Source organism: Nomascus leucogenys, chromosome 22a (genome assembly GCF_006542625.1).
Source record: "Nomascus leucogenys isolate Asia chromosome 22a, Asia_NLE_v1, whole genome shotgun sequence".
NCBI classification, from domain to species: Eukaryota; Metazoa; Chordata; class Mammalia; order Primates; family Hylobatidae; genus Nomascus; species Nomascus leucogenys.
The window spans coordinates 89,448,016-89,466,506 of record NC_044402.1 but is presented as its reverse complement, the minus strand read 5'-3'; the positions used below and the strand labels follow the sequence as shown (position 1 = coordinate 89,466,506).

At 35.1% G+C, this 18,491-nt stretch overlaps 1 protein-coding gene across 1 annotated transcript in view; it reads left to right on the top strand.

Annotated features, from left to right (window-relative positions):
- COL5A2 (collagen type V alpha 2 chain) overlaps positions 1 to 18,491 on the top strand; it is a 149,365-nt gene that overhangs the window by 98,315 nt on the left and 32,559 nt on the right. The window contains exons 13-23 of the mRNA XM_030802717.1: positions 2,604 to 2,657; positions 3,622 to 3,675; positions 4,537 to 4,581; positions 5,075 to 5,128; positions 8,195 to 8,239; positions 11,520 to 11,573; positions 14,701 to 14,799; positions 15,315 to 15,359; positions 15,472 to 15,570; positions 16,808 to 16,861; positions 17,093 to 17,200. Coding sequence (XP_030658577.1) covers positions 2,604 to 2,657; positions 3,622 to 3,675; positions 4,537 to 4,581; positions 5,075 to 5,128; positions 8,195 to 8,239; positions 11,520 to 11,573; positions 14,701 to 14,799; positions 15,315 to 15,359; positions 15,472 to 15,570; positions 16,808 to 16,861; positions 17,093 to 17,200 — 711 coding nt within the window. The remainder of the gene's footprint in view (positions 1 to 2,603; positions 2,658 to 3,621; positions 3,676 to 4,536; positions 4,582 to 5,074; positions 5,129 to 8,194; positions 8,240 to 11,519; positions 11,574 to 14,700; positions 14,800 to 15,314; positions 15,360 to 15,471; positions 15,571 to 16,807; positions 16,862 to 17,092; positions 17,201 to 18,491) is intronic.

Below are 18,491 nucleotides of genomic sequence, written 5' to 3'. Positions count from 1 at the left end.
TATTTACAATTCACACTTCAATCCTATTTTAGGTTTTTAAAATCTGTTTAATATTTTTAGTTTATATTGTCACATATGTCTAAATAATAGCTTGAAGAAAAGCTTGTTGCCTTGTTTTTTATCAACTAGAGACAATAAATTATGGACAGGATGCCTCTTTGGCTGCTCCCCAAACCCTAATTTTGGCTGAAATTCTTGATTAATGTTCTGGGTCCTAAAGTCATGACTATGTACACTGATTTCTAGCCCTCCTAACATAGCTGTTTTCTTCCCCTTTAGCTCCCTAAAAGAATAGACGCCTGGCAACTACTCCACTAGAATCCAAGACCTGGCCCCTTGGCCATTCTCTGAACCCACCTGTCTCTTGTCACTCAAATTGCTTTGCTAGGCTCTCTTCTAGAATGTGTTACACTGGCCATGGGGAAAATTAGAGTATGATAAGCAAGCAAAAATATTCCTCAAACATTCCTACTTCTTGGGTTTCTCCTGCTCAACAGCCCCTAAACATTCACTCTCCCATTTATTATATATTCTATAATATCCTTACATTTCTGCCACTCAATACAATCAACAGTACCACATTACTTTCTGTTTACTTTCTGAAAATTGATGAGGTTCAATGCTAGGAAATGTTTTAAACAAATGAATGTCCCTTATCTTTTAAGGGAAATTTGTAAGGCTCAAAGGATTATTTGGTTGCAAATATAAACCAATTTCCCAATTCCCTGCTTTCTTTCCTCCTCCATCAGCCTGGGAAATAAATGCAGACAGAGACATGAGGTTTAGTCATTAGCACAGATGTCCTTTTCAACCCATCCAGGTTTGAACTTCCCATGTCCTGTTGCACTCTTGCTCATGCTCACAGTGTGGGCCCTCCATGGGGAGGAAGGGTGCCCTGCCAGCACACCACAGATGCACTGTGCAAGCTCAGTGCAATGTGTGATTGCGCTGTAATGACAGTCCTGGGTCAGCAGAATGAGAATTTTTATGAGCATTAGGACATCTGGTTCATTTTCTTGTTACATTAGGGATATGTAATCACTTGAGAATTTCCCTTGCAGACCATAAAAACTGAAGTTAACTAATTATTCAAAAGAACATAGCTCAGCAATTCCCCTATAGGCTTAGATGGGTCTGCACTAAGTTGCCTGCTAAGGATGGAGAGGAGACAAATCTCTGTAAAATGAGGCATTAAATTGAACACTTAAAGGGAGTTCTTGATGTGAAAGAATTCTTGAGCAGGGCTGTGTAAACAGAAGAATTAATGGGACTTCATTTGTTGAGAGAGCATGATTTGTTTTACCCGTACTGTGATAACCCTCTAAAACACTAAAGAAATAATTTTCTTTCAAGAGGTCACAGAGAAATTATTGCTTTGATTTTGTTATATGAATTTCATCCATTGAGTTGCTTATTCAACCCTTTAGAAATAGTGAATGAAACCTATGATTTGCAGAGCAGAAGGATTTTTTATCTGTTTAAGATCATGCTAGGCCAAGAGAAGTTCCTTAGGAAAGGTTGAAGTGCTATGAGAGTAAGAAATATTAAACCATTTCTTTATTTAGTTGTTTATCCAATGATTATTCATTGAATGTCCATTAACCAAACATAAGGCTAAGTGCCAGCTATACATAAATTAACAATAATAATCAATAAGTGATCACATCAATCAATGCTATCAAGGTGCTGAATATACTGGTGGCAGTGGTAATGGCAATTCAATGCAAAATCAATTTAATGTAGGCCATAATAATAAGTAAATAATTAAGTCATTAGCTTAGTATCTTTTAAGACAGTATAAGGAAAAAGTTTCAAGCGTCATTTCAAAATAGTTGTACCACTGGATTTGATTTTCTTTGGTATTTCTATTGTTTTTTATTTAATGTGTTTAGGTGAAAGCTACATAGAATTTGCAGAAATTAAGTAATTATTTAGTCAAGAAACAAAGCATTCTCATATTTCTTGACTTTCTTTTCTGTTGGATATTTTGTTTATTCATTTAGTTTTTTAAATAATTATAAATCCACAAAGTTTCTCCTAAACAATTTATTTTAAAAATTCCTGACCACATTATAATACTGTTCTTCCCATCATATTCTGCTGTCAATATTCAGAAATTCATAGAAAATAAAGACATTGGTTTGCTACAAAGGCATTTAATCTTGTACCATAAATAAAGCACAATGAAGAAGGAAAAGGATATTTTATCTTGAATTTCTCTCCTGAATATTTTTTTTCTACCTTGGTATAGTCAATTCTCATGTTGGATATATTGATTCATGCTTATGTTCTTGTTTTGTTTTCACTACTAATTATAACACAGTGATACCATGTGAAAAATTCAAAATGTCATTAACTCAATACCTGGCATTACTTTGTATCCTTGTATAAGTCATGTTTCCATTTCTAATAGCATATTTACTTTGCTAATTTTCATCACCCAGATATATTTTGACAGATAGAAGTATACTACTTTTTTTGTTCTTCTTAATATGTTGCTGGAAAACTGTGTACTAGCTATTTTTTTGGGGAAAATGACATATTAAGGAATTTTGCATCCTTATTAATGACTGTAAAATGCCCTATCTGTGTTTCCCTCTCAGGGAGCTCGTGGCTTTCCTGGGGCTCCTGGTCTTCCAGGTCTGAAGGGTCACCGAGTAAGTTCAATCTATTGTAATCCTCTCAGATACTGTGGCTTAGTGAATAGGCTCTGGGGAGCATTACCTTCAAAATCTTTACAAGTCAATTTGTCAATTGTCCTTAACTGTCTATGGTTGCAGTATTCATCTGTGGTCACTGAAATCACAATTTTTTTATACATTTCCTTTGAGTTTAATTTGATTCAATAAAGAAATATATTTTGAATTCTTACTATGTACTGGACACTATGCCACAAAAGAGGATACAGTGATGAATGAGAAAAATCTCTAGCCTGAAGCTTCAGGCTAATGGGGGATACGGATGAAAAGGTAGGCAATTCCTATATAGTGGAATAGGTGACATGGTAGAGATAGAGAGTACTAGGTCACCGAAGGGGCCCAGTCTACCTAGACTTGGAAAGCAATAGAATGCCTTTCTTATTACTGAAGATAATTACGATGTAACTATGATATATTGTTTATGTATGTAGAATCTATCATCTATCTAATCTATCATAATATCAAATAGTGATATTCAATCAATATACACTGGCCTCTGTTTTGAGTAGTTGAGATTTTGATTAAGAAGTCTGCTGCTATACTCGTTATTAAGTATTTTGAACATTCACCTTGAATACAAATGATATTTTATAACAATATGAACTCTGTAGTTATGTGTTTCCTCTAAAGCCACTGTAAGTTTTTTATTTGTAGCTACAGATTAAATTTCTATGAAGTCACAAGTGTTTGAAGGGTGAGAACATTGCAAGCTGAAAATGTTATTTAAAGGTGAAAACTCTAATTTTCCTTGAATAAGCTTTCAGAAAAGTTTGAGAATTTGAAAATATTTTGAGCAACAACTTTAAATTTGATATTCATTTTTATAAGGCAATTTCTGCAACCTTATTTTTGGTTCTTCTTTTATGCCTTTGAGAACTGAAAAAAGCAGGATACAAATACAAATCTACGTTTTTATTCTCAGGGACACAAAGGTCTTGAAGGCCCTAAAGGTGAAGTTGGAGCACCTGGTTCCAAGGTAATCTTATAATTATCTCACTGTAACCTCACTTTGGCATCTTAGTTTTTCTTCAGATGTTTACACATTTTTCAGAACCACCTTAATTCAGCAGGAGAGAGCTATAAACAAATGGTTAGGTAAATAAACATAATTTTTCAAAGATGAGTGTCAATGGCTTTACCATGACATGACTTGATATGCCTCCAAGAATAGCCTCCATGGCACTGGGTGTCTGCCAGTGTAGGATGGGTGTTGTCTTCATATGAAGATGGCACTATGAATCTATCTTTTAAAATACAATCATTCATTTTTCTTTTTAAAAAATATCTAAAAGGTTTAGATAGTTCATTAGTCCCATTATTGAGTACTGCTTTAATACCAAGACCTTCTGCCCATTGTTTCTTCTCAAAATTTATTTGTATTTCTACAGCGAGAAAAAACATCAAGGAAGTATAAAGGAATTTTTAGTGGAAAGCATCATGACCTAATGTGGAAAATCGTTTGACTTTAAAACTTTTTTATTTCTAAGTCTCCTAGAATAGATCTTAAGAGAATATTACAATCAATTTTAGCTTTGTAAAGTTTTACTTGAGACATATCAGACATAGCCAGATAAGTCCTTTCCTGAGACTAGTTACTATGGCTAGCTATGATAGTTTCCATCAATCTTAAGTCCCCAATGTTATTTTAGATGTATTTCTTTAAAACTACACTACTATTGCATTTTGAGAAGAGGTAATAAAACAACATTCTGAGATCTTATATCAAAAGTACATCTTTCATATGTCCTCTTTGAAAATATGCTTTTAAAATTACACACACAGAACAAAGGGATGTATCAGTTGTTGGCTTCTCATACTGTAATGTATTCTCATTTAGGGTGAAGCTGGCCCCACTGGTCCAATGGGTGCCATGGGTCCTCTGGTATGTGCTGGTTTTCTTGTTTCTTAAATTTCTAAGGTTATATTTCCTTGCCTTTTAGATTATAACAAAAGAATTTTTAAATGAAAAATAAAAATAAATGGACAACATATGTTGGCTGGTAAAATAATCTTGATTACCAGCTGATAGACAAGCACAAGAGAGTTGAGCCCTTCTAATAGAAAAGGTTTCCTACATTTCATTGTTTCTCTTAACAGTTGAATGCCCTTATTCTTTTTCTGTACTCAGTGATCAAATCAAGATTATCGTAGATTTAGCCCATTAAAGCCAGGTTAAGCGAAATCTATTTATGTAAGAGGTGATAGGTTATTTATCTCCACATGGGGATAGTTTTTCAAACCCAACATTGCCCCTGGAAATACTACTGCTTGGTGGCCAATTATCTTGAATCTCAATTGGATTGAGTGGGGTAGTCAGACTACTCTACATTTCAAATTAGGTGCTTCAAGAGATATTTCTTCTCTATCGTCTATAGGGTCCGAGGGGAATGCCAGGAGAGAGAGGGAGACTTGGGCCACAGGGTGCTCCTGTAAGTATATCTGCTTTTACTTATACTGCTGAGATGTGTATTTCAATTCATTTTCAGATTTGGTTTACTGAACTTGCCTTTTAAATGAAAGTAATAGTATTGGTCACCTTTATTTTCCTTTTTCTTTTGGAATAAAGTCAGGTTTACAGAAAAGTTGAAAAGAAGGTACAGAGAATTCTTGAACAACCTTCCCTTTGCTTTTAATGTTAACATATAGCCACAGTAGATTTGTAGATTTAATACAAAAATTAAGAAAATAATGATTACATATAACAGCATGGAATATAGTCCATAGAAAAATAAAAACTTGCATATGCTAATAAAATTACAATAATAGGAAACATTTATCAAGAGCTTATTATATGCCAAGAATTCTTCCAAGCATTTTACCTCATACTCCTAAAAGGAGGGTACTCTGAGTGCACTCTTTGAAAGATCTGAGCCTCCTGATCACCTGTCCTTGATTCATTTTAATTATACAGATTGAGAAATACTCTTGCAGACTATTTATGTAACTTGAACCTGTATAGGAGGCATATTCTAATTATTCTTTTCACAATTCTCTGAAGATCAGGCTATGCTGACTAATATTTCAAACTTAACAGTTTATTACTTTGCACCTACTTTGCTTTAGAGAGTTAAAGACTGCCACCTTTCCTCTGTTATTTCAAGATCCAATCATCCCCATTACTATTAGCAATCCCAAATTTACACTGTCTCCGCTATTACCTCCAGCCCATAGAGGACAACCAACTCAGAGCTACTCAACAATACCAAATTCAGGGCCCTGATTTGGAAAGTGTAAGACCCTCTCACCAGGCCGTTCTTTATCACTTTAGTAAGCAGAGTGTCCTAAAGGGATATAGAGAATATTATAGAATATAGTCAGCTATTGGCTTATCTAGGCTAACATCGTCTATCAATATAGTATGCTTACTTCTCTGTGCCTTCTTCTACTGTCTGCCAAGGGAGGTCTGACATTTCTGCCCCAGCATGGGCTATTGCTCTTCCCACATTTCTAAGAACTGTATCCCATGTTAGCACTGTTTCTCAGGGTTGGGTGTTAAATTGCAATATCACGAAACAGTGTATCCACATCATTAAAGTTTTCCAACTTTGTATTCTGTTTTTTTGATACAGTGTCTTCAGGACCAAGACTCATACATTCTTTCTCAGATCCCACCTCTACCTGATGTTTAGGTCTTATAGGTGCTTTGGTGTATGATATGTTTTTAAAAAATCAGGAGTAGTGTTAGTTATTGGTCTGGTGTCCAGAAGTGAGGCTTAAGTTGTCTTCCAAAGTAGAGGCTTAGGTATCATCTTCAACAAGAGAGAAGTACCAACTGTTAATGGGGGTAATGGGCCACTTCTCTAGGCCAAGTGACTTTAGATGGACCTGATATTTTAAATTTCTTTTTTTTCCTTTAAATGTTGAGGACAGGGTCTTACTCTGTTGCCCAGGTTACAGGGCAGCGGCACAATCATAGCTCACTGTAGCCTTGAACTCCTGGGCTCAAGCGATACTCTCACCCAAATAGCTGGGACTACAGGTGCATGCCACCATTCCTGGCTAATTTTTTTTGTAGAGACAGGGTCTCACATTGTTGGCCAAGCTTGTCTGAAACTCCTGGCTTCAAGCAATCCTCCTGTCTCAGCCTCCCAAAGTGCTGGAATTACAGGTATGAGTCACCGGGCCCAGCTGAAGTTCTTCAGTGTGTTGTCCCACATATCCTATTGCCAAATCTCAGAGTCTGACTCCTCCCAATCCAGGACCCTGACCATGACATAACAGACTTTCTAGGTTTGAGAATTCAACCATCCTAAGAGCTCTCATAGTCTTGCATTAAGCCCTGTGCTTGGCCTGATATTCAGCTTTTTCTTCTCTCTGGTTGCAGATGAGAATTTTAAAAAATACTGCCAAGGAGTCTTACATTGGTGATTAATCACCATCAGCCTTTTAATGTCTTTCTCCAACAGATGCACTATACAAGACCCATGCAATTCCATCAGCTTTATAATTGTTATTTTCTTAATTCTTCTCAAATGCCCGAGATATTGCATTGCTAGCCCATTCCCTTAAAATATCTCTGTTCACCATTGGTGACAATATTTACCATTGTGCCATCACAGCATGCCAAGGGTGATTCATACTCCGACTGTCACCAGCTGACCAGTGGGAAATCCAGCTTACAAATCCCATTTTAGAGTTTGCTTTCTTGTAACCACTCTGGCATCAATGGTCTTAGGGTCTTAGGTCAGCTTTCCTAGGAAACAGCCTCAAAAAAGTGACTTGTATACAGTACAGGAAATTTATTGGTGAGTACTCTCAGAAACTGTATTTTTGAAAGAAGGAATGAATAAAAGCAGGGTTTGTCAGAGGGAGAAATTGAATCGTGTTGCAATTGCAACAGAGATCTCAGTCAATTTCAGGGGAACTATGGAGCTGAGATGGCTCTTGCAGACTTGTCTCAAATAAGGGCCGATGCTTTGTATTCCTGCATTGACCAGGGAAAGAGCACAATCTTGAGAGAGCTAATTCCCCTTAGCTGAGGGCAATTCCTAGGGAATGTATCAATAGTGAGCCATCAGCAGGTTATATTTCCAGATGACAGGATGAATACTTCAGTACTTAAGGGAGCTCTGGGTGAAACCTACAGAATTCACTATAACTTAATTTATCTCTCTGTGTGTTTTATTTTCTGGACATTGCTTCTCTGAGTTAATCTGGCTATTAAGAATATTGAGGTGTTCAAATTTTCATTGTCTCTGAGTTCATATGTTAGAAGATGATACATTAAAGTAAAAAGAATCGTTTTAACCAGTTTCATTTTCTCAATCTTGATTTTATTTCTTACTGCTATAAGGATAGGTGCATTTATGACTACCATATCAGCTTGTGTAAATGTATTTATATTGCTATTAACTGAGTGAGGGTTATTGTCAGTTAACTTTAATATTTATTCTTCAATTTGCAACATGGAAATTTTTTATAAGGCAAATAAATTATGAGAAAATATAGTCTAAAATGTAATCTTATCCTGTCTTGTCTCTTTTTCTCTTAATTAGGGTCAACGAGGTGCACATGGTATGCCTGGAAAACCTGGACCAATGGTGAGTTATATTATTGTCATATTAATTCATTAATTTATTCATGCATTCTTCCATTTGTACATTCAAAAACATTTACAGAGCACTCACCACGTTCCAGACACTTGGAATAAAAAGCTGATGGACACATAGTACTTCTTCAAAACTGTTCTATTAAGGAAGAGAGAGATATTAATATTGTTGTATAACATAATTGTTAACTCCATAATACAGTATACAACTTCAGGTACGGGAACAACTTTCAAGCCAAGTCCTGAAAGATAAGTATTTAATATATAAAATGGGCAAGAATATAGCACTCTCCATAGGACAGATAGATGACAAAACACAGTGGGCTCAGAAAATTCTAGGAAGGTAAAATTGGATTGAGAAGCAGGAGCTGTATCATGAAGGGTTATACTTACCATGTTAAATGGTTTTTGAGCTCTTTTCTATCGTGGTTAATGTGAGATCATTCAGGGATTTTAAACATAGGAACATTATGACCAGAGGATAATCTGCTGGTAATGTTGAAGATGAAATGAAGATGGCTAAGAATAAAGAACGAGTTTGAATACCACTGACATAATTCCAGAAAGAAATTACAAAGATGTGAACTAAAGTTCTTATGGTAGTAACAGAGGCCGACTGCATGTCAATGAGCTAAGATCTCTCATGGACATGGCCCAGTAGATTTCTGGTTTAAAGTGTTTGATGAATGATGTAATTTATCTGAAATTGGAAATAAAGAAAGAGGAACAGAATACCGTTTGTGGGTTTGAGTTTAGAATGGGAATAAATGAATTCAATTTTGTGATTAGATATGCAAGAGTGGAGCTCAGGATAGAAATTTGAATTTCAAATGTAGTTTTGGAAATTTTTAACATACAGGCAATAAATACAGCTGTGGGAGTAAAAATGTAACATGGAATGAGAAATGATGAGGTCTCAGTGTGTACCAATATTTTGTACATTGTGCTTTTTGGGGCACAAGGCTATTGTATTTTGCTTCAGACCATCTTGCACTATTTCATAGGTAATCCTCTGTAACTATGAACCTTTAATTCACACTTGAAGATGAAAATCTGAATACTTATAACTAGATCTAGATCGTAAAGAGCTATACTTACTTACCCACTTAAAGGGTTTTTGAGCTCTTTTCTGTAGTAATTAATGTGAGATCATTCAGAGATTTTAAACATAGGAACTTTATGACCAGAAAGATCATCTCTGGTAATGTGGATGATGAAATGAAGATGGCTAAGACTAAAGAATCATCTGTAAATTATAAACAAATAATCAAATATAAATTATAAACAGAGGCAAATATTTTAAATTTGACACATCTCAAACATATTACCTTTTTAAAATTCTGTTACTTGCAATAGTTCTCCCATGTGAATAGCCTCAACTGCTGCTCATTAACTGCTGAGTTACCCAGAGGTACAAAGGATCCTAAGAGATATGTGGAGCTGAAGTAGATTTTAATTGTAACAGTGCTGTGGATCAAGGTCTCTACTATTATTTGGTCAAGGACACTTAAATTATATCTCTACAAGCAAAACAAAACTAATTTAATTTTTAAAAAGCGCTTCAAGACATAAAGTTATTTTCTGAACTTTAGAGCAACTTATTATACATGTGCTTTTCTCATCAAATTATGTGACTTCAGTAGTGGTGCCCTGACTTTTAAAAGGAAGATATAATGGTATCTAGAATAAATTATTTCATATATGATTAACACTGGTTGCTAGTAAACTGTACATACTCATATTGTAGGCATCGTGTAGTAAACTTTATCTGTTTGTCATGAAATTAGTGGTTCTCAACTTTGGCTGTACGTTAGAATTACCTGGAAACTTAAAAATATTAATGTCCAATCCAATTTAAATGTAATCTCTAGAGGTAGACTCAGAAATCAGTATTTTTTAAAGCTCTACAGATGATTTCACAGGATCATCAATGTGGATAGCTGTTGCAGGAAACCGAAAAGTGGTGTTTTATAATAGCACAAATATATTTATAAAATGTTTTCTATGGCCATTTTTTAATGTAGTAATTGAGCACAAAGGTGTTACTGAAAATGCTCCTAAATAAATAGTCCATGGAACAATTTTATTTTGCTGCAACAGGAAAAATTGAGTCAAGCTCTACAAGGTAAATTATGCTAACAAAACACCAAGGAAAGAAAATATTATGAGGGAAAGAGAGAAAGTATTGTAGGAAATATTCATGATCAACATGGGCCAAGACTGAACGATCATAAAATAAAAAAAAAATTTAAAGCTATTAGCCAAAAGTAAAGTATAATTATAGAAATTGAAATCATTTGCCCCAAGGATCTTTTCCTTGTTTCTCATAAGTTGGAAACAAAACATAGGATGAAAAAATAAGTATACTTTGAAAGGGCTTCTATTAATTCAAAACTGATGGGATTAAAGTACAATCCTTGAAGAGTCAGAGTAATCTGTACTAGAATTCCTCTTATACTCACTTCTTTTAAATTTAGTCTTTTAATCAATGGTTTAAATTCTATGCATGCCTTCCCAAATGTAGGGTAATATAAACATCCACTTATTATTGCCTGAAAAACCTCTCTAAAATATCCAGATGGTTTTTTTGTTTGTTTGTTTGAGATGGAGTCTCACTCCAGGTTGGAGTACAATGGCCTGATCTCAGCTCACTACAACCTCCACCTCCCAGGTTCCAGCAATTCTCCTGCCTTAGCCTCCCAAGTAGCTGGGATTATAGGCTCCAGCCACTACACCTAGCTAATTTTTGTATTTTTAGTAGAGACTGAGTTTCACCATGTTGGCCAGGCAGGTCTCAAACTCCTGACCTCAGGTGATCTGCCTGCCTTGGCCTCCCAAAGTGCTGGGATTACAGGCATGAGCCACCACGCCTGGCCTCCAGATGGTTCTGAAGCATCATTTTTATAGAATGAAGTACTAGATTTTGATATAAAATATAAATTTCTAAAAACTATATTATTTGATTAACACAAAGAAAGTACATCTCTCAAGAGGCAATTGTTTGAAACACTTTATGTTTGTGATTGACTTAATCTTATATGCTATTTGAGTAATCCAATTATATTTAATACCTTGGATATGTCTTTTAGCATTACTTTAGACTGATGTTGAAGGTACTTATAATGAAATTAGACTATTATCTTTGTAATTTTAAAGTGAAAGGCAGGTTATTCTTATGTGTCAAATACAAAATGACACGAAACTCTAAAAAATGACCTAATTATATACTAACTGAATACATGTCTGATTACTTTTCTGGTTTCTTTTAATAGGGTCCTCTTGGGATACCAGGCTCTTCTGGTTTTCCAGGAAATCCTGGAATGAAGGTAAGATGTTAATGTTAATATACAGTATTTAATGCTACATGATTACATGAGTCCCAAAGTGAAGAATGACATTTAATTAATTGGAAAGTGTGGAAGTTACTTTTAACTAAGGAAAGAGCCTAGAGTATGCTCATTTTTCGTTATTACATGGAAAAAGATAAATGAAAAAACAAAATTAACTGTATAAATATAATTAAAGGAGAATTACTTATAATTGTACCCTTATAATATCAAAGAACCTGATATGTTAGGACTCTAATGCCAGCCAATCAAAACAACTATAAGGAATAGGAGCTTTAAACTGAATTGGAACTCTATTTTCTATTCTTGAATAGAGTACCTGGAAGTAATAAACAGCAGAATGTTCCAAACAATAGGAGGTTAAAATAAATTAGATGCTGTCAAAAGGCTGTTCTTTCACCCAACATTTGTTATCATTCTGCACTTCCTCAGCCCCCTAACCCAATTCTATGCAGCCATTAAAGGAGTGGGCATGGAGAATATTTGGCTCTTCATGTGGGATGGATTAAAGTATTCTGTGGGATGACTTAACATTTGTAGTAAGTCACAATTGGTTCTTTCTCTCAGTACTTTGGGATAAATTCAAGGATGACATTAGATGGACATTAGGATTACATTAGATAAACTGGTGAATTAATTCAGAACACCTCTTTCAAATTGTAAGCAATATAACACATCTGATTCCCCCTGAGGCCATGTTTCCCTTTGGCAAAGACTTTCTTAATCCTGAAGAGATTATGCACAAGATTATGCTGTACAAAAATGACTGCGGTCACGGACAGTCACCTGGCCCCTCCAAACCTTGTTTTCTCATGGAATTTTGTTGAGGATTAAGTGACACCATCTACGTAAACCCGTCACATAGGGCCTGATGCAGAGGACACCCTCAATGTAGGTTCATGCTTCTTATTAGTTGTGCTACTCAAATTGGATTTAAACTTAGAAACAAACCAGAAGAAAAATGTCTGTAGCTAACATTTCAGATACTCCTTGAAAATGTGAGAATCATCAAGTCAAATTATTCTGTAGGCTGTCTCTAATGACATATTCAAACACTGTGCTATGGGGATGCTGCTGCTTTAAAATGGTGCCTTAATTGTTTTCCCTGCATTCACTGAGAACTCACTGTGAACTCAAGTGGGTGGGATCTTCTTGGGTTCTCCTGTGAATCTGATCTGCTCCCTGAAGTCCTAATAATGTCGCTATCACAGACTCTGGCCCAGACTCTCTATATACCCCTATCAAAACATGCAAAATCCCTTCCCTCTTTTTGTGAGACCCTCCGTCCCCAAATTGAGTTCTGGTTAAGGAAATACTCACAAATCTATGAATTAGCAGAAAGAGGTTTATACTGCAACTTTCATGGGATTTACTTTAACTTCACTAGCAATCATAGTTTACACAACCGTTCACTCTGGTTACTTCTCTCTCCTCCTGGGTGTTTGTGGTACTAGTTGTTGGCTACTGAAAACTGCTTAATAAAAAGCATCTAGCAAAACTGTTTCTGTTAGAAATTTTCTGTGTTTTCCTTCCTGCTTCTCTCCACCATAAAATTCCTGGATCTTTGTTTTTGGACAGGATCCTGCTTTTTCTACAAAGTTCTGCCATGGTCTCTGCTCTCTGACTAAAGAATAAACTTCCAAATCCAGTTCTTTGTATTTCAATGAAGTGAAACAGAGATTCAATATGCTTTACTGATACTGATGAGATTCCTAAGGCTTAGAATTTTAGTTTCCCAGGCCCCTTTAGGATTAGATCCACATAGGTACATAATAAGCCAGATAAAATACAGAAACCAAGTTAAGTTTGAATTTCAGATGAGCAAAGAATACATGTTTAGTGTAAGTATGTCCCAAACATTGCATGGGAAAAACTTGTGCTAAAAGTTATTGTTTATATGAATTAAAACTCAACTAGGCATTTTTGTTTGCCAGCTGGACTCACTATCTTGGCTTGAAATAAAGGGAGCTATTAAGTTACCTTAACTACTTCACTCTGCTCTTAATGTTGCATTTTTAAAAGTGTCTTTTAATTCTTATCAAAGAAGTGTTGTTTCTTTGGTTTAAAAATAGATGGCATTTTGCTTATAAGGCTGCCAAAAATGAAGTTTATTAGACTTAAATAAAGTTGTAGCCCAGATGTTTTTCACTTTACTGATAAATGCTTTCTTGAAGGTCAGTGGAATTGAATTTTTACAACTCAAATCTTATACTCTGAAATATTATTTGTTATATTGCTTATATAGCAAGGAAACAATTTCTTCTTCTGTAATGATGATATGAAATTTTATATAGACTTTTTACGGTGAGTCTCACAGATTTGAAAAACTATTGTCTGAATCTTGCAGCACATTTTAGCTGGTATTAGGTTGTTTTATAAATATTGGAAAATAATATGATTTATCCTCTAATGATTGCATGAAGCTTTAATTTTGTAGTAAATTGCTAGACTAATACATTGAACAGAAACAACCTCTTTAAGAACAGTGGGTCGGTCAGTTTTTCTCCTTCATTTGATTTGTGTTAAAGAGTCTGAATATATACACTGTTTATATGGAAATGGGTTTGAATAACCTGAGTATTTATGTAAGAACATATTAAAAGTAAACCATGCAGATTTAAGAATATCTATTCTTTGATAAATATCTTAAATAAAAGATATTTAAGCCTATCTTATTCTTTGAGTAGACTCCGTGTGCCTGCTGAGGTGTAGGGCTGTTTCTAGTTTTTCTTTATGAACTTAGATTATCTTAACTGTTTGATATGTAATAAGTGTAAATTCTGATAGATGTGGTAAGAAAAATTTCAGATTTTGTGGAGGTTCAGAGGAGAGGGAACTTAAGCTAACCCTGGTGTAGGGCTTCTTCAGCTGGAGATTGGATATGGAGAATATTCCTAGTGAAGAGGCCACCAGCGTCATCCCTTAAGAAGGAAGTGGGAAAGTGAGTGCACTCCTTAAGCTTGGTTGGGCACACATCTCTTGTAATCCTCTATGGCCTCTTTAAATATTTGGGTTTCAAATGTAAAATTCCAAATAAGCGGTCAACTTTGTACAATGCCACTCTCGTATTTTTCTTAAATTAACATTTCCCTTTGTACCCTTTTAGGGAGAAGCAGGTCCTACAGGGGCGCGAGGCCCTGAAGGTCCTCAGGGGCAGAGAGGTGAAACTGGGCCCCCAGGTCCAGTTGGCTCTCCAGGTCTTCCTGTAAGTTTCTAGCATACTTAAGAACCAGCCCAGAAAGCTGGACATTTCTTGTAGCATCAGAACAAATTCAACCTATTTTTTTTATTGATACATAATATTTGTACAGATTTAGGGGGTACCTGTAATGTTTTGTTATATGCCTAAGATGTGTAATAATCAAGTCAGGATATTTAAGATATCCATCCCATTGAGCATATATCACTTCTATGTGTTGGGAACATTTTAAGTCCTCTTTTTCTAGCTATTTCGAAATATAAAATTTAATATATTCTCTGAATTCTAAATGAGTGCTTACAACTGTGAAGAAATATATTTCTCTTGTCAACTCTGTAAGTTTTACCTATTTTATGTAAAAGAGAATTAGTCGAAAAAGTAATTTTTATGATATAATGGTGGTTGATTTTTAAAAAACGCTTCTACTTCCTTTTTAAAGATGGCCCGACATCTGTATACTACCACATTTGTATCTAGATATTGCTTAATATTTCATCACATACTTTTAATGTACCTTTTAGGGTGCAGTAGGAACTGATGGTACTCCTGGTGCCAAAGGCCCAACGGTGAGTACTGCATTTATGCCATGTGAAGCTCAAATGGGCATGATTCTTTAGACATTGGCCCCAGACTGCTACCTGTATCTCTACTTATCACATCACTCTTGCTGTTTAATAGGGCTCTCCGGGTACCTCTGGTCCTCCTGGCTCGGCAGGGCCTCCTGGATCTCCAGGACCTCAGGGTAGCACTGGTCCTCAGGGAATTCGAGGCCAACCGGTAATGACCTTCGAAAGAACTATCATCCTTTAGTGTGATCTAACTAAGAGCACCAAGAGTAATAACATGTAATGTGATGCAATGAAACATAGATAACGTGACTTATCCAAATGTGGGAAGATGGGAGTCTTTGTGAAGTGAAACCTAAATGTTGAGGTACAACTTAGATGTTTAAATTCTAAGTGGAACATTACTGCAGTATGTTAAATTTTAGTGTTCTTTTATTTAAAATAAGGTTATAACTTTATGGTTCATCTCATAGAATTTTATGAATAATTGAATAATAAATATTATGAAAATATTATGCAAGCCATGTGAGGAATATGGAGCGTCAATAGGAATTTATAAAGACAATTAGGCTAAAAATGGGTTCAACAACTATTTCTTGGGAGTTATTCTTAAAGAGTGATTCAAATATATTAATCAGGTTGAATGTCAGATTGAATGTTTTCATATTTTACAGAAATTATTTATTAGAAAAAATATTTTGATGAACCCATAAGAAGTAAACACATTGAGAAGTTGTGCTTAATAGCTTTTAGCTTGATGTATAAAAATAAATATTTAAACAAATATTTACAATTCTGTTCCAAGTAATGTGGTCATGCTGATAAATTCTCTTAAAGTGCTGGTGACAGATTTATTAAATCATTAGTGTTGCTAGTGTCACATTTGATTTTACCAAGTTCTGAATTTTGCAATCCAGTTCTTACAACCTAAATTACAATTGGTATTTAAAGACACACCTACAGAAAACCCTTGAACATTCCAAGAGTGAAATGCCCTATTTGAAGTTGCTAAATTCTCAATAAATATAGCATAAATATAAAATTATTTTGATTCTGGGAAAACAAGTTCACATCCTAAAATACAGCCTAAATATATTTATCTATAGAAATTGTCATTGATAGTTCCAATTTTAATTTTCAAATTTGAATAATAACTCAATAATTCTATTTATTCTACTACACGTGATAAAAAACATGATTTTAAAAATAAATCTCTTAAAGACCACTATAAATTAAATAAACGGCTTCCAAATTATACTGAATTTTATAAAAATTTACACATATTAACATATTCACATGCATTCATTTAAAAATGATTATATTATACTACTGATGCAAAACAGACTCAACTGGAGAGAATTTTTAAAGCCTATTTATTGTAACTAATTTGAGCAGATTGGACTAGCTAAATGTCCTGGTTCTTACAAATATCAATATTTTTTTTTCAGGGTGATCCAGGAGTTCCAGGTTTCAAAGGAGAAGCTGGCCCAAAAGGGGAACCAGTAAGGTTTCATTGTTTTAATGATAGGAAGAACATAGTATTGTCTGGAAGTGTACAGCTCAAAATGCTAAAGGGTTTAAAATAATAATGAGAATTATAATAGCTTGAGAAGAAAATATCTCATTATTCCATATACTTTAAAATTTGTGACTGACTTCGTTAAATTAGGCTTCCAACTATAATTCACTGGTTGAATGGGTCTTTCTGGTAACTGTCCTTCTGTTTTTAACAGGGGCCACATGGTATTCAGGGTCCAATAGGCCCACCTGGTGAAGAAGGCAAAAGAGGTCCCAGAGGTGACCCAGGAACAGTTGGTCCTCCAGGGCCAGTGGGAGAAAGGGTAAATTTAAGTAATACAACACATTCTTATAGTTGTGAGGGAATTATGTGTGTAAGTCTAAGAATAGTAAGGAAAACTAGAAGAGTTAAGAGAAATGCTTGCAGGTTCCTTGCATAGTTCAGTACAATTATGTGCAAATAGAAAGAGCCAACTGACTAATCATTATTCATACATTCAACTAATGTTGGTTAAATCACTAGTCTATGCAAATTTGAGCCATCTGTGCTTGGAATTAGATCAGTGAACAAGAAGGCTATGGTCCTAGTCCTCATGTGGAGACTAGTAAATAGTTGTTTGTTTTAGTGGAGAGGTAAACAATAAACAAGTCAACAGGTAAATAAAAATATATGTACACACTTTAAAAAGTGCCATACACACACTAAATAAAGGCATGACACGTTGGAGAGTAACTACACATATATGTCAGTGTTGTAATGTTAGATTAGGTGGTTAGGAAAGAGGATCCTCTGAGAAGATAGCATTTTAGCTGAGACCTGAAGATGATGATAAACCAGTAGAAAACTTGGAAGGAAGAACATTCTTAGCAGAGGAAAAAGCAAATGCAAAGCTAGGAGGGCAGAAAGGACCTGGTGATTTTAAAGACCAGAAGAGGTAGCTGTGACTGGAGCACATTGAGACAGGTCTGAAAAGAAGAACAATAATCTCACATTTATCTAGCACTTTGGAGAATGCAAAACGTTTCACAAAAATGTCATTAATACATGTCATTGTTGACATTTTAATTGCTATAGATAGTACCTATGCCTCTCATCTCTAGATATCAGTTTTCTCTATTTAATTTTACTATGAATCATTAGAATATTTCCTTCCTTCCTTCCTTTTTTTTTTTTCCTGACAGAGTCTTGCTCTGTTGTCCAGGCTGGAGTGCAGTGGCACCATCTTGGCTCACTGCAACCTCTGCCTCCCAGGATCAAGAAATTCTTGTGCCTCAGCCTCTTGAGTAGCTGGGATACAGGCACCTGCCACTATACCCAGCTAATTTTTGTATTTTTAGTAGGGACAGGTTTTCACCATGTTGGCCAGGCTGGTCTTGAACTCCTGACCTCAGGTGATCTGCCTGCCTTGGCCTCCCAAAGTACAGAATATTTCTTGATTTGAGGAATTATTTGGCTCAGTACTTACATATTCTTCAAAATTTTAAATGTTTTCCATCGAGTCAGATTTTTCTTATGCATATCTATAGCCATGTTGGCTTGATGATGGCTGCTAAAACTTTATAGTACTAAAAATAAAAATCACCTATTCATTACATATTGCAAAAATATCAATA